The sequence below is a fragment of the Lacerta agilis genome, chromosome 14 (genome assembly GCF_009819535.1).
Source record: "Lacerta agilis isolate rLacAgi1 chromosome 14, rLacAgi1.pri, whole genome shotgun sequence".
Taxonomy (NCBI): domain Eukaryota; kingdom Metazoa; phylum Chordata; class Lepidosauria; order Squamata; family Lacertidae; genus Lacerta; species Lacerta agilis.
Genome location: NC_046325.1, coordinates 19,143,035 through 19,154,595, shown reverse-complemented (window position 1 = coordinate 19,154,595; position 11,561 = coordinate 19,143,035). Strand labels below are relative to the sequence as shown.

Below are 11,561 nucleotides of genomic sequence, written 5' to 3'. Positions count from 1 at the left end.
TCTTGCATGGGGGTGGAAACTCTTTACCCATTTACTTACTGATATATAATTGCCTATGTAAAAGTCTTTGCCCTTTTCCCAATTTTGGGGTGGTACCTGGTGATCTACAAGTAGTGAAACTGGAAAAATCATGGTGGGTAGCATAAATTCATAGAAAAGCTGCACCCACAGAGCACCAGAAGGGCAGAAGGGAATGTAATATATTCAAATTGCACACCACAAGCCAATGTACTTTCTGGATTAAATAAAGATGCGTAACTGTTTTCTTGTGACACTCATTTGAATGGAGCTGGGCCAGGAAACATGTGGAAAAAGCAAAAATTAACACCAGGAGGGGAAAGAGCTATGTGTCAGGATTAAAAGCTTCTGGATGAAAAAAAGAAGCCAAGGCAAATTCTACAGTGAGCTTTATTAAATGCACCAACCTCCCTGCACCCACCCTTTGTGGTAATGTTTGCTGGAGCACATTGCAGGAGAAACTAAATTGTAAAACAGCTTCTAACGAGTATATTTTACAAATTTCAGGCTACACCCCTCCTGTTCCCCATCACCACCTTAGTACCAGTTTGTGCCAACAAAAGACACAAAGCTTCAGGAAGTGGTGGGGAGGAACCAAAATGGTGAGCTGATTAGCAGTGACACAGCTATAAATTCTGGCTCCTCTCCTTTCCTGGAGCAAAGTAATCTCTTGACAAACTTGGAAGTTGGTAGTTGGCATACATACCATGTCCTGCCACTGATAGGGGCTATTTTCTGTTTGTAGGGAGGGAAAGACAATTGAAATTGAACTCTTGCACCCCTGTTCCATTGATTAGCAGCACCACAATCCCATTTGGGGATAGGGCCTGAGAAGCTATAACCCCAATTGTAACATTTTTTGTGGAGCTGTGAGGGCAATTTAGAAACTCAAATTAAGCCATTTCTCCTGGATCATGGTTTACACCCAAGTTGAACGTCTCTTAAGGCAAGGGATTAGAGAAAAATAGCTCCCTCTACATTGAAAAGTTTCTGATCCTCACAGCATGATTGGTTACTACTACTGTCGCTTGCCTCAACATGTGGAGTATCTCAAAACAGATGGAAAGATCAGTCTCTCGTGGACACACCTTCTTTAGCCATTTCATGAGGCACAGACACAGAGATTACAACGGAGATGTCTGAGAATCAGTGAATGCAGCTGAGGGACCCATCCGAGGGAAACTGGCTCAGACAGCCCTTTTTCCCAGTACAAGTTATTTACAGGTGCCACTAGATGTGTGGGATGAGACTCCCAGTATGCTACAATGAGTGCTGGAGACATTATAGCTTATATAAAAAATGCAGTTGTTGTGAGAATTCACAGCGTTAAGTAACAGCATAGGTAGGACTGCAGAACGAATGAGAGAGGACAGTGGTGATCGGCAAAAATGTCCCGACTTCCCCTCAAGAGCTGGTGTCAGTTGAAGGCACTTCACAGTGTGAGACGGAGGATGACATGGGCATCTCCAAGTCCTAATGCAACATCCAGAGACGTTCAGAGGTATGAGGTATTGCTTGCCAAAGGATAGATGAAGACACTGAACTTGACATTTAACACGAGACAAAAGTCACCCTAAGGTACAGTGGATGGGCCAAGGCTAGTTACAGGTGGCAGTAATGCAGAGATGATGCATTGCCAAAGGAGAGGAGTACCAATTAGGGTCAGGAAGACAGGTGGTCCCCATCTTATTGAAAATTATGTTAGTAGCCGGTAAAAGAGCATTATCAGCTTATAGTGTTGCCAGTTAAAAACTTGGTTATTTAGGAGAGTGACATAGTTCAATCAGGTGCAAAAAAGCAGCTGGGCAATGCTGCTGTTGCTGCCTCATGAGGCCACAGAAAAGGCCAGAGGCACCATCCCATTAGAAGTTAAGTGTAGCAGCCTTAGCAGGACTTGCAACAAGTACAATCAAATACAAGGAGTTGACCTACGTAGAACAGATGCCAAGTCAATTAGAAGCCCATGAAGTGGCGTCTTAAAAAAAAAAACCTGGCCCCTTAGGACAGTTCACAGTTGCAGTACAAATCTCTGTTCTCTGGAGTGACTCAGAGGGGAGATTTTAACGTGGCAGGGGATTGGCAGTCTCCTTGAATCCATTAGGGAGGGGTTTCAGCTCAGGTCCTGGTCGCCGATGCTTTGGCGAAGGTATTCCTCATAGAGCTGTCTCTGCAGAAAAACAGAATTACTTGTAACCTGATACACTGGCCAGCCCCTTGTCCTAGGAAGGATATTCCCAACCTACCATTACCCAGAATCCCACACAGGAGTCATGAACCCTGCCTCTCCTAAGCATGGCCCTTTGGCACAGATGCCAAGCCCCGTGTCATAACTCCAAACCAAATTCCCAAAGCTGTCAACCTTTTTTTCTAGCACCACATCCACTACGTAGTCTCGCCTGTCCTTCAGCTGCCGCTTCTGTTTCTTCGAGAGAGTGGGCTTTGTCCTAAACGGGGCAGAAAATACAGAGCAATCACTTCCGGCGGCGACGCAATCGCCGGGTGGTCGAGGGCTGCTTCGGGTCCGAAGCGCCCTGTCCATCCCGGGGGTCAGGAGCCCCGCTACCGCAAAGCGGGGCTCCGGTTGGGGTGCGGGAAGAGCGTCCCGCACCCTGGGCTCCCCGGCAGCGCCCGCGGAGGCTCCGAACCCTTCCCTCGCTCCCCCTGTAAAGGGGGAGTGGGGGTGAAGGGACAACCGGAGCCAGGCTTCGGGGACATGCCCCAACCGGGATGCAAATGCGGCGACAGAGCCCGCGGTGAGCGTCTAAGTTCTACCTGTGAAGAATGGAGCTAAAGGAACCCGGTGGTCGTGAGTAAAGAATTTGAGTAGAAATCGTGCTTTTGGGACGATCCGGGGGGAAGGAGAAGGGCAGCCTGCCTCCCTCCCTTCGAGCTCAAGAATCTAACCAATTTGAGTGATTACTGCTACAGAACTGGTTACAATGTATTTAAAATCGACACATGAGACTGGCAAACTTTTCTTTCGGGAAGTTAACTAGAGGAAAATATCTCCATTTAAAGTTGCGGTATTTGCGCTCCAGCTCAGGAAAATGGCGACGAACAAAGAGGGGAGTAGAAATACGACACCCACTTCCTCCTCCTCTGCCAGTATGTTGGGTTTCGTCCTTGAACTGGTATTGAACTCTGGACTAACGGATGAACAGAGACTCACTGCCTTGAAGGTGGAACTGCTTTGTAGAAAAGTCAAAGTCTTGTGTGGGGGTCTGAAATGGAACCAATTGCCCACAGAGGAGGCTTTTAAAACTTTTGACATTTTGGAAGAATGCCTTGCCAAGGAGCTGAGAGGGTTGATGCAAAGTTGGAGAGAAATGAGTGAGCTACTTCGGAGAAGAAATTCGCTTTCTGGGGGTGGCAGCCCCAAGGCGACGTCAAGATTTCTTATATCCAGTCCCCGAGGTGTGAGCTCGGGGGCCAGGGACAGAGAATTAAGGTATTTACAAGAAGAAAAGAAATGTTACAAAGAACCGAAGAAGCTGAGAGATGATGAGATGGATACCTCTGATCTCGTGGCAAGGAGAGATTTGGACTGTGCCTGGATCTGTGGACGTTTGGAGAGGGAAGCTACATGGAAGTTTAGTGCTGAAGCCACCAGGAGAAGAATAATGGACAGAGGGGGTGTGGGGTGAAGCATTAAGTAAAATTTAAGGTAGCCTGATATGGTAAACTGAAATCGGAGGGTGAATACTGTCAACAATTTTCTGTTATATTTTTTATTTGAACATGAAAGGAGATATTTCAAGTTATCATGTTATTAGCAGCAATCTTAAGGATAGAAGAGATAGATTTGATCGAATGAGTTGTGAAGATCTGTGAGGGGGAGTATAAGTAAAGTGAATTTAAGTGGATTAAGTTTATGGATTAAGAGGATTGAGATCAAGATGTAGATTAAGATAAGAAATCGATAAGAATAAATGAAGAAGAATTATGACGAGGTATTATTATGATGATGTATTTTTAGTAAAATGTTGAAGATATAATTGATTGTAATTATACAACTGAATTTAATTTCTTTTTTCTTTTTTAGGAGAAATGGTTATAAAATAGATTAAGGATATAAACTCGAAGGTGAAAAGGCAGGGGAAGTCAATAGTCAAGATATGGAAATAGAATTTTTTTTTTTTTCTAGAAAGATGCAATAAGAAAACTTGACATTGTTTGTATTTGTTTTATTTGTTTTGCATTTGTTTAATTGTAGGTGTGGGTGTGGGTATATGTTGTTATAGAAAAATGCCAATAAATTCTTATAAAAAAAAAAAAAAAGAAAATACAGAGCAATCACGAAAGGAGGAGGGATACGTTAGTGTGGTGCATCATGTCTCCTCTGCGCAAGGCTCCCTTAGCGTTAAGCCAAGAGAGCTTCTTACCTGAAAGTGTAACTGGCCAAGAGCAGGAGGACGATTGAGAGGCCGAGAAGACCAAAGAATACTGTTAAGGTTTGCTCTTCAGGGACAAGGCTCCACATGGAAGCAATTGGACGCTGAAAAATAAGATAGTGGTTGTAAGACACAAGAGTTTGTATTCACAGAGGAAATCATAAGAGCTCACATACTATTTGCTTTAAATGTTTTTTTACTAAAAATCCAAACATTTTATGGCAAGGCAATCCAAATTTCCTACTGACAAAATTGAAATTCTGTGTCCTGCAAAAAAAATATGCATGCTTTAATTATATTTACCATCAAGTGTTCTACTATCTAGGCGCTGCCCAAATTTATTTTGTTTGCTTTTTAAAGAACCACAGTTGTTGTTGTTTCAAAAAACACAGTGTTCTTATTTAAGAAAAATGAAAGACAGAAAACTGGGATTCTTAGGGCACTGAATCCTGCAACCATGTTGCACAGGAGAAGAATTATAAGCAGCGCACAGCCATAGCTATCTGTATCAAAGTTAATTTATCTAGCCTTTGTGACTACAGGGTATATCCAGTTAGTCACACTCCGAAGATGCCCATTAAAAATAATGTGCACTGTTGACTTAGGTCCATTCTTTTCAGTGGGTCTAGTCTGGGTAAAGCTTGGATACAACCTTCTGAATTACCGGGTATTTCTGACTTATTTCTTCCACCCTCCAGAGATGCGCAAGTGAGGAAAGAATGGCAATTTTCTAATTGCTCCTTTTAAAAGCTTGCTTTCAAACCTGTCTATCCTCTTATACATGAATGCTAAAATATGGCTTCTCCTCTCCCCTGCCCCTCCAAATGAAAGCAAGAGATTCTGCTACACTATGTTACGTTTACACTTGCACAGAATTGTGGATAATACATGGCTCCAGCCATAAACTTGAAGTGTAATGGAGCTTAACTGAGGAGCATCCTGAGAAAGCACGGGGGAAATAGTGATTAGTGGTACCTCGGGTTAAGAACTTAATTTGTTCTGGAGGTTTGTTCTTAACCTGAAACTGTTCTTAACCTGTGGTACCACTTCAGCTAACGGGGGCCTCCCACTGCCACCGCCGCACGATTTCTGTTCTCATCCTGAAGCAAAGTTCTTAACCCGACGTACTATTTCTGGGTTAGCGGAGTCTGTAACCTGAAGCGTCTGTAACCTGAGGAACCACTGCATGGGGCACTGAGGAGCAATGGGAAGCTGAACTGAGGGAAGGTAAGCAACAAAAGCACTCACCATGGACAGCTCTAATGCCTGGCTTTGCTCTTCTCCCAATACCAAAGTCCAGAGTTGGCGAGCAAAGGATGTACCAAAGAGCAAAGTCACGAGGAGAAAGATGGGCAGGAGGCAGCCTGCTAGCCCAAACAGCGCCCCCCGGAAACGAGCACGGAAGTTGCTGTTTCTGGCCTCGCTGGGCACAGAGAGAGGAGAGAAAAAGAGTAAAACTCACACACCTGGGAATGAGGAAGACCACTACAATGTCCCAGACACTCAAATCCTGCTACCCCTAATGCACTCATAGATGTCTATTTCCTGACTTCCTCTTCCATCTCTTTCACAATTTCTAGAGATCTCTCCGGCCCCAAACACATGTTAATTCAATGTCCCTCCCACATGTGTTTCACTTCAGGACGGCCATGTGGGCTTGCTAACCTGCCCTTTTAATCCCATAAAAACTTCACACTCCATTCTTCCATCTGTGATTTGATGTGCTCCCCTGCTCCCCGCCAATTGCTCCTCACAGCCGACCCCTTCACAGACTGACAAGCAGCTCCAGCTCTTATGAGGAATGTGGCAAAGTTCAAGACATTCATCTCCCGCTTCCCTCTTACTTGTCCTCTTCTAGCAAACGCTGCGTGGCCTCGTCGATGAGGTGGCAGTCCCGCTCCAGAGCATTGAGTGTGTGCTGCACAGTTTGGCTGATTGTCTTCTCGATGGTTCGGCAGATCTCCTCAATCTGATTAACGCACCGGCTTGGCTGAGGGACAGCATGAGGCTGGTTACACACACCACCATTCATAGCCCATCAACATCCTCCTAGCAAATCTCGCTTTTCTCAAACACACCAAGGTGCAACTGTTTTACATATTTTCTTCCCCCTTCCCAAGGCTTTCCACCTTTTCGTTAACTTTACTTTACTTCATGTTTACCTATCACCCCCACCTCTGAAATGGCAAAGGGTTGCCACTCACCTTATTGGAGTTGGGGATGTAGATTGTGGGCATATCAAACCCACACTTATTGAGGCCTGGGCGCTTGCAGAGTTCCTGGACAATTTGCATCAGTACCCTCTGTCAGGAAAGAGAACAGATCAGAATCTAGACAAAAGGGAAAGGCCTTGTGCTGCTCTAGGCTGCTTCCCTTATTGAAACAGACAGTCTGTCTCCCATTTCTTGATCATTATCCCCAAGACAACCTCACCCTGTGAGTACCTGTCTGTCAGCTTCCGCACCCGCCTCATCAGCCTTGCTGAGGTAAAAATGCAGCTTGTCTCCATGCCCCTCATTGAGCTTCTCCACAATGTTGAGAGTGCGTTTGCAAAGGGCCTGTCCCATGGGGTCAAAAAAGACCAGGATGAGGTCACAGAGCTGGCCTGGAAGCAAGACAATGGCAGAAGAAGTGAGTAAATCTACAGTAAAAGATGCCTCATGCCAAAATATTATCCCTACTGCCACTGTTGCAATGCGGCATTTCTCTATGAATTCTTGCCACAAAGTTTTCTCATCACTTGCAAATATATTTTCACAAATTCTCCCAAAGACACTTACGGTATTACTAATTATGAAATAAAACAGCAAAAACCCAATTAGGAAAGAAAACAGCAAACAAACAAACCAATTTCCCCTCCAGATTCCAACCACCACCACATCTTTGTACCCCAGAGTTTCCTTTCTTTATACCTCCAATCCAGTTCTCCCCACACAGGTCCATTTTCTTTTGAATACTAGCTTGATCCAGAATAGCAGTTCTTCCCAATGCCATTTTCTAGATCAGGAATGGTGAAAATGTGGCCCTCCAGGTGTCACTGGACTCCAATGGCACAGCCAATGGTAAGGGATAATGGGAGTTGATGTTCAATGGCACCTGGAGGCTTACAGGTTCCTCATCTCTGCTCTGAATTAAGAACAAAAAGAAAGCCTGCTGGATCAGGCCAAAGTCCCATCTAGTCCAACACTCTGTCCTCACAATGATCGATCAAGATGCCTGTGGGAAGCCTGCAAGCTGAACCCGAGCACAATTCCCAGCAATTGGTATTCAGAGGCATAATGCCTCCAAAAGAGGAATTCATTGAGAAAATCTACAGCAGGAGACAACTCCATTCCACTTATCCACACTGCTACACTCACCAAACCAGATAAGTGCCCCTTCCACATCAAAAGGATATTTCATGTCTCCGTCCACCAAGCCTGGCGTGTCAAGGAAAGTGACCAGGGGGAACTGCTTCTGCTTAGAGGTACAGATCTCAGTGCTCAGGTACTCTGGCACACCTAAAAGAAAGAGGGGAGGCAAAATTAAGACTCTGAAGTAGGCTCTTACCACTGACAGATGCTAAGCACTGTGTCTGTTCTCTACCTCTCCTGAAAACAAACACCGCACTCCAAATCATTCTACCCACTGTGGTGGTGTAACTCAAGGTGGTGGAGTTCCACGACACCACATATCTCAATGACTTGATGGCATGATTTCAACAGCCACCCACAAATCCTGCAGATGCCAGTTGCCTGCCTTAAGGAACAACTGATCCAATTCATGTCACCGTTTAATGCAGAGGTCCACTCCTTGCTCTTAATTGTTTGCAACTAACCTTTGAAACTCTGCAAGGCCTGGAAATGGGGGTACAGATGGAGTGTGGCATTACCCTGTAAGAGGGGGGAAACAGAAGAGGTTAGAACATAGGATACTGTACTACAGTACAGATGGCACTGAAAAGATCAAACAAAATAATGGCCATGGGTCCATCCTATATGTTAATTGTGAATTCATTATTTAAGTTCTTCAGTTATTCCAGATCGCCTTATCCACTCAACTGCTTATATAAGTGGAACTAATACTGTTACACATTTACAAGAAATCAATATTTGCGAGTGTGGCACCACCTATACTTAGGAAATCCTTGCCTATTGATATCAGTAATTTCTACATCCTCAGTCTAGAGCATTGCAGGAGGGCAGTCATTTTCTCTTGGAGCATTGTGAATCGGAAAAGGAAATTCTCACCGTGAGAGATTCTCGCTTCCTTCCACTAGTGATGAAGGTGAAACCCTGAGTCTCAATAGCTACACCGGTTCGTTGAATGTGCTCCTCAACATACCTGCAGGAAATCATTGAAGGGAGCGAGATGCTTTAGAATGATGGAAATGTCATTTGATCCCATTCCCACCACAAAACTACCCTGGGTGTCTTGTGGATTATAGCCCCCTCTTTGCATACTGAAACCAGCCAGTATGAATGCCGGTCCTCTGGTACTCAGAATATCCTGTCCAACCCATCAACTAGCAACAATTCATAACATACTATATCTTGCATAAATACCAAGGAGTTCCATGAAATGACACCTGTATCTTTTGTTACTGTGAATCAGTGTTAAGAAACCACCCTAACAGCCCTGCAGACACCCCAATGCCTCCTATTCAGCAGCAACACCTTCCTCAAGTCATCAAATACTTGGGGGGTGAACTGGAAGTTTGGCGGAGACCTGAAATGCACAACCACCAAACCCCATAGGATTTCCCCACAGCGCCATGCACCCAGGGCCAGATTTAGGTTTGATGAGGCCCTAAGCTACTGAAGGTAATGGGGCCCTTTATATGTCCAGCTGTCCTTTGTCAACAACAAATTGTCGCTGTATTTCGTATTGAATATTTGCTATACGGTAATTTATGGACCTAACAGGTATCTAAAGCCATTTGCCACTGTTGCCGTATGTAGGTTTTATTTTATTTGTTTTTAATCTTATATTTTGGAAATGTACATCCAGTGGTTTTTTCCCTTTAAATTTTTTTTGGGGGGGGGGCCAAGAGAGTGGGGCCCGAAGCTATAGCTTGTTTAGCTTATGCATAAATCCGGCACTGCATGCACACACCCCTTGGCATGATATTCTGCTTCCAGCTCACTTGGGTTTGCCCAACATGAGTCTCTTAACATGAGTCAGGGTCGTGGGTTCGAGTCCCACGTTGGGCAAAAGATTCCTGCATTGCAGGGGTTGGTCCGGATGACCCTTGGGGTCCCTTCCAACCCTACCATTTCTATGAGTCCCTTTGCCCTCCTTTGTATATCCCTCTTCAGCTCACCAGTTGATGAAGCTGCTCTTGCCAGCGCTGTGGTTGCCCATCACCATGACAGTCACTTTGCGGCGTGGTGGGAGCAGAGTCAGGCCCAGGCGCCCCCCAATGGACACCAGCCCTGGGAGGGGGAGGGGAAAGGTTAGCTCCTGCACACACACACACCCCACGTAACCCTTCAGACGCACCCCAACCCCCGACCCAGGAAGACCCCCCAATCTTCTTGCCCCATCCCCAACTCTCACCATGACCCGGATGCACATAAAGCGAGTGCGCCTCCCGCAGGACCCGCTCGGTCACGGATTCAGACACAATCGCGACCGCCGGGTTCGCGGCCTCGCGGGGCTTCCCACCCTTGCCCCCAGGCATGGCTAACGGAGAGCGAGGAGCCAACGGAAACGGCAAGGAAGCCTGGGAAGCGGAGCGGAAGCAAGGAAACTACAGCTCCCGAAAGGCACTGCGCGCCCAGAAGGCTTGTCTTTCCCATAAGGCATCGCGCCCAGCAACGTTGCCGCTCTCTTAATATAAGTAGATTCAGGTGTACGGCGCGACGCTACAGTTCCCATGGGGCAACGCGGTTTGAGGCACCTATCAAACGAAGAGCGAAACCCAAAGGGGGTTCAGTCGTGGTGGTTGTTTGCATAAACTTCTGGTTCCCGATTGCGGGTGGCAAGAACCTCGGTGTAAGAGGCAATACCGGTGGAACTAGACGCGATCGTGGAAAGCTCGAACCAGGCAGGGACAGGTGTTCCCTTTCGCTTGCTTAAAAATGATGACCTCTATCCCCGAAATGATGTCCTCTATCTTTTTAAAGGCTGAAGGAATAGCATAGATTCGTGTAGTGCAGCTCTTCCCGACATACAGATGTAGGGAGCGCTACACCTGTTGAACCTGCGTCTGTTATGCTGCCTTTCACATTCCAGTCCTATGCAAATTTAAGCAAGGCTTTCATGAGTTTACCTCCCCTCAACATAGGATTATGTAACTAAAACCACCAACAAGGAATCTTTGCTGTAGAAACATACTACTAATTGTTTGTGTGCTGTTGAACCCTCATTTTATACCTGTATATAGAGAGAGGCGTTGTAGGCAAATCTTCGGGTGTTGGCAAGGCAGATTTTAACTTTTTATATGGTTTTTAGCACATGGCTTTATGTACAATTGTTGTAAACCGCTCCAATATGTTTTATGGGTGTTTGCCCGTTGTGCCACACCTACTGGAGTGAGTAAAATTTAGTGCAGTGTGCCAATATAAATGGTCAAATGCCACAGTTCAGGGTTATCAGAAAATGGGGCAGAAGTTCTAGCATTATGCTGTAATCAGGAAAACTCACACAATACTGCCCCATCTGAATGCACCCTTCAAGTCCGGGGTGCCCCGCCCTTTTTTGCCCCCAACATGACTGTTGTCTGTCAGGCGCTCAAAAATATGAGTGGGACCATTTCCTAAGCAATCCAAAGTTCACAGGTGGAGTCGTATCTCCAATTCTTAACAGACTTATGTAAGTCTGGTTACATATTACATACTGTATATCACTTGGAAGGGAGGCAAGTGGGTTCTGCCTGTTGAAAAATGTGAATTTACTGCTTGAAGACTGCCAGATAAAATAGGAGGCAATCCTTGTTAAAAAAAAAAAACAAAAAAAAATGCAAGGAAGTAGGAATTGTTGTCCACCTTTCTCCATCATGGCCTTATCCTTCAGCAAAAAGACTGTCTTGCCATTTATAGGGTTAAAGTGTAGAGAAACAGACCCTGGGCCTCCATACGTTGTTGGACTCCAATTCTTATCAACCCTAGACAGCATTGCCAATGGTGAAGGATGATGGGAGTTGTAGTCCAGCAACATCTGGGGGGGCAC

The 11,561-nt window shown here is 45.5% G+C and overlaps 1 protein-coding gene across 1 annotated transcript; it reads right to left on the bottom strand.

Annotated features, from left to right (window-relative positions):
- Window positions 1–1,997: 1,997 nt before the first annotated feature.
- Window positions 1,998–10,143, bottom strand: LOC117058172. The gene is made up of 12 exons (XM_033169154.1): window positions 9,948–10,143; window positions 9,712–9,823; window positions 8,639–8,732; window positions 8,227–8,281; window positions 7,769–7,909; window positions 6,854–7,014; window positions 6,614–6,712; window positions 6,254–6,399; window positions 5,658–5,832; window positions 4,401–4,513; window positions 2,378–2,462; window positions 1,998–2,185 (listed from the first exon to the last, which is right to left on the bottom strand). Exons 1-12 carry the CDS (start codon window positions 10,069–10,071, stop codon window positions 2,129–2,131), a joined length of 1,362 nt encoding a protein of 453 aa, XP_033025045.1. The 5' UTR covers window positions 10,072–10,143; the 3' UTR covers window positions 1,998–2,128.
- Window positions 10,144–11,561: the final 1,418 nt, after the last annotated feature.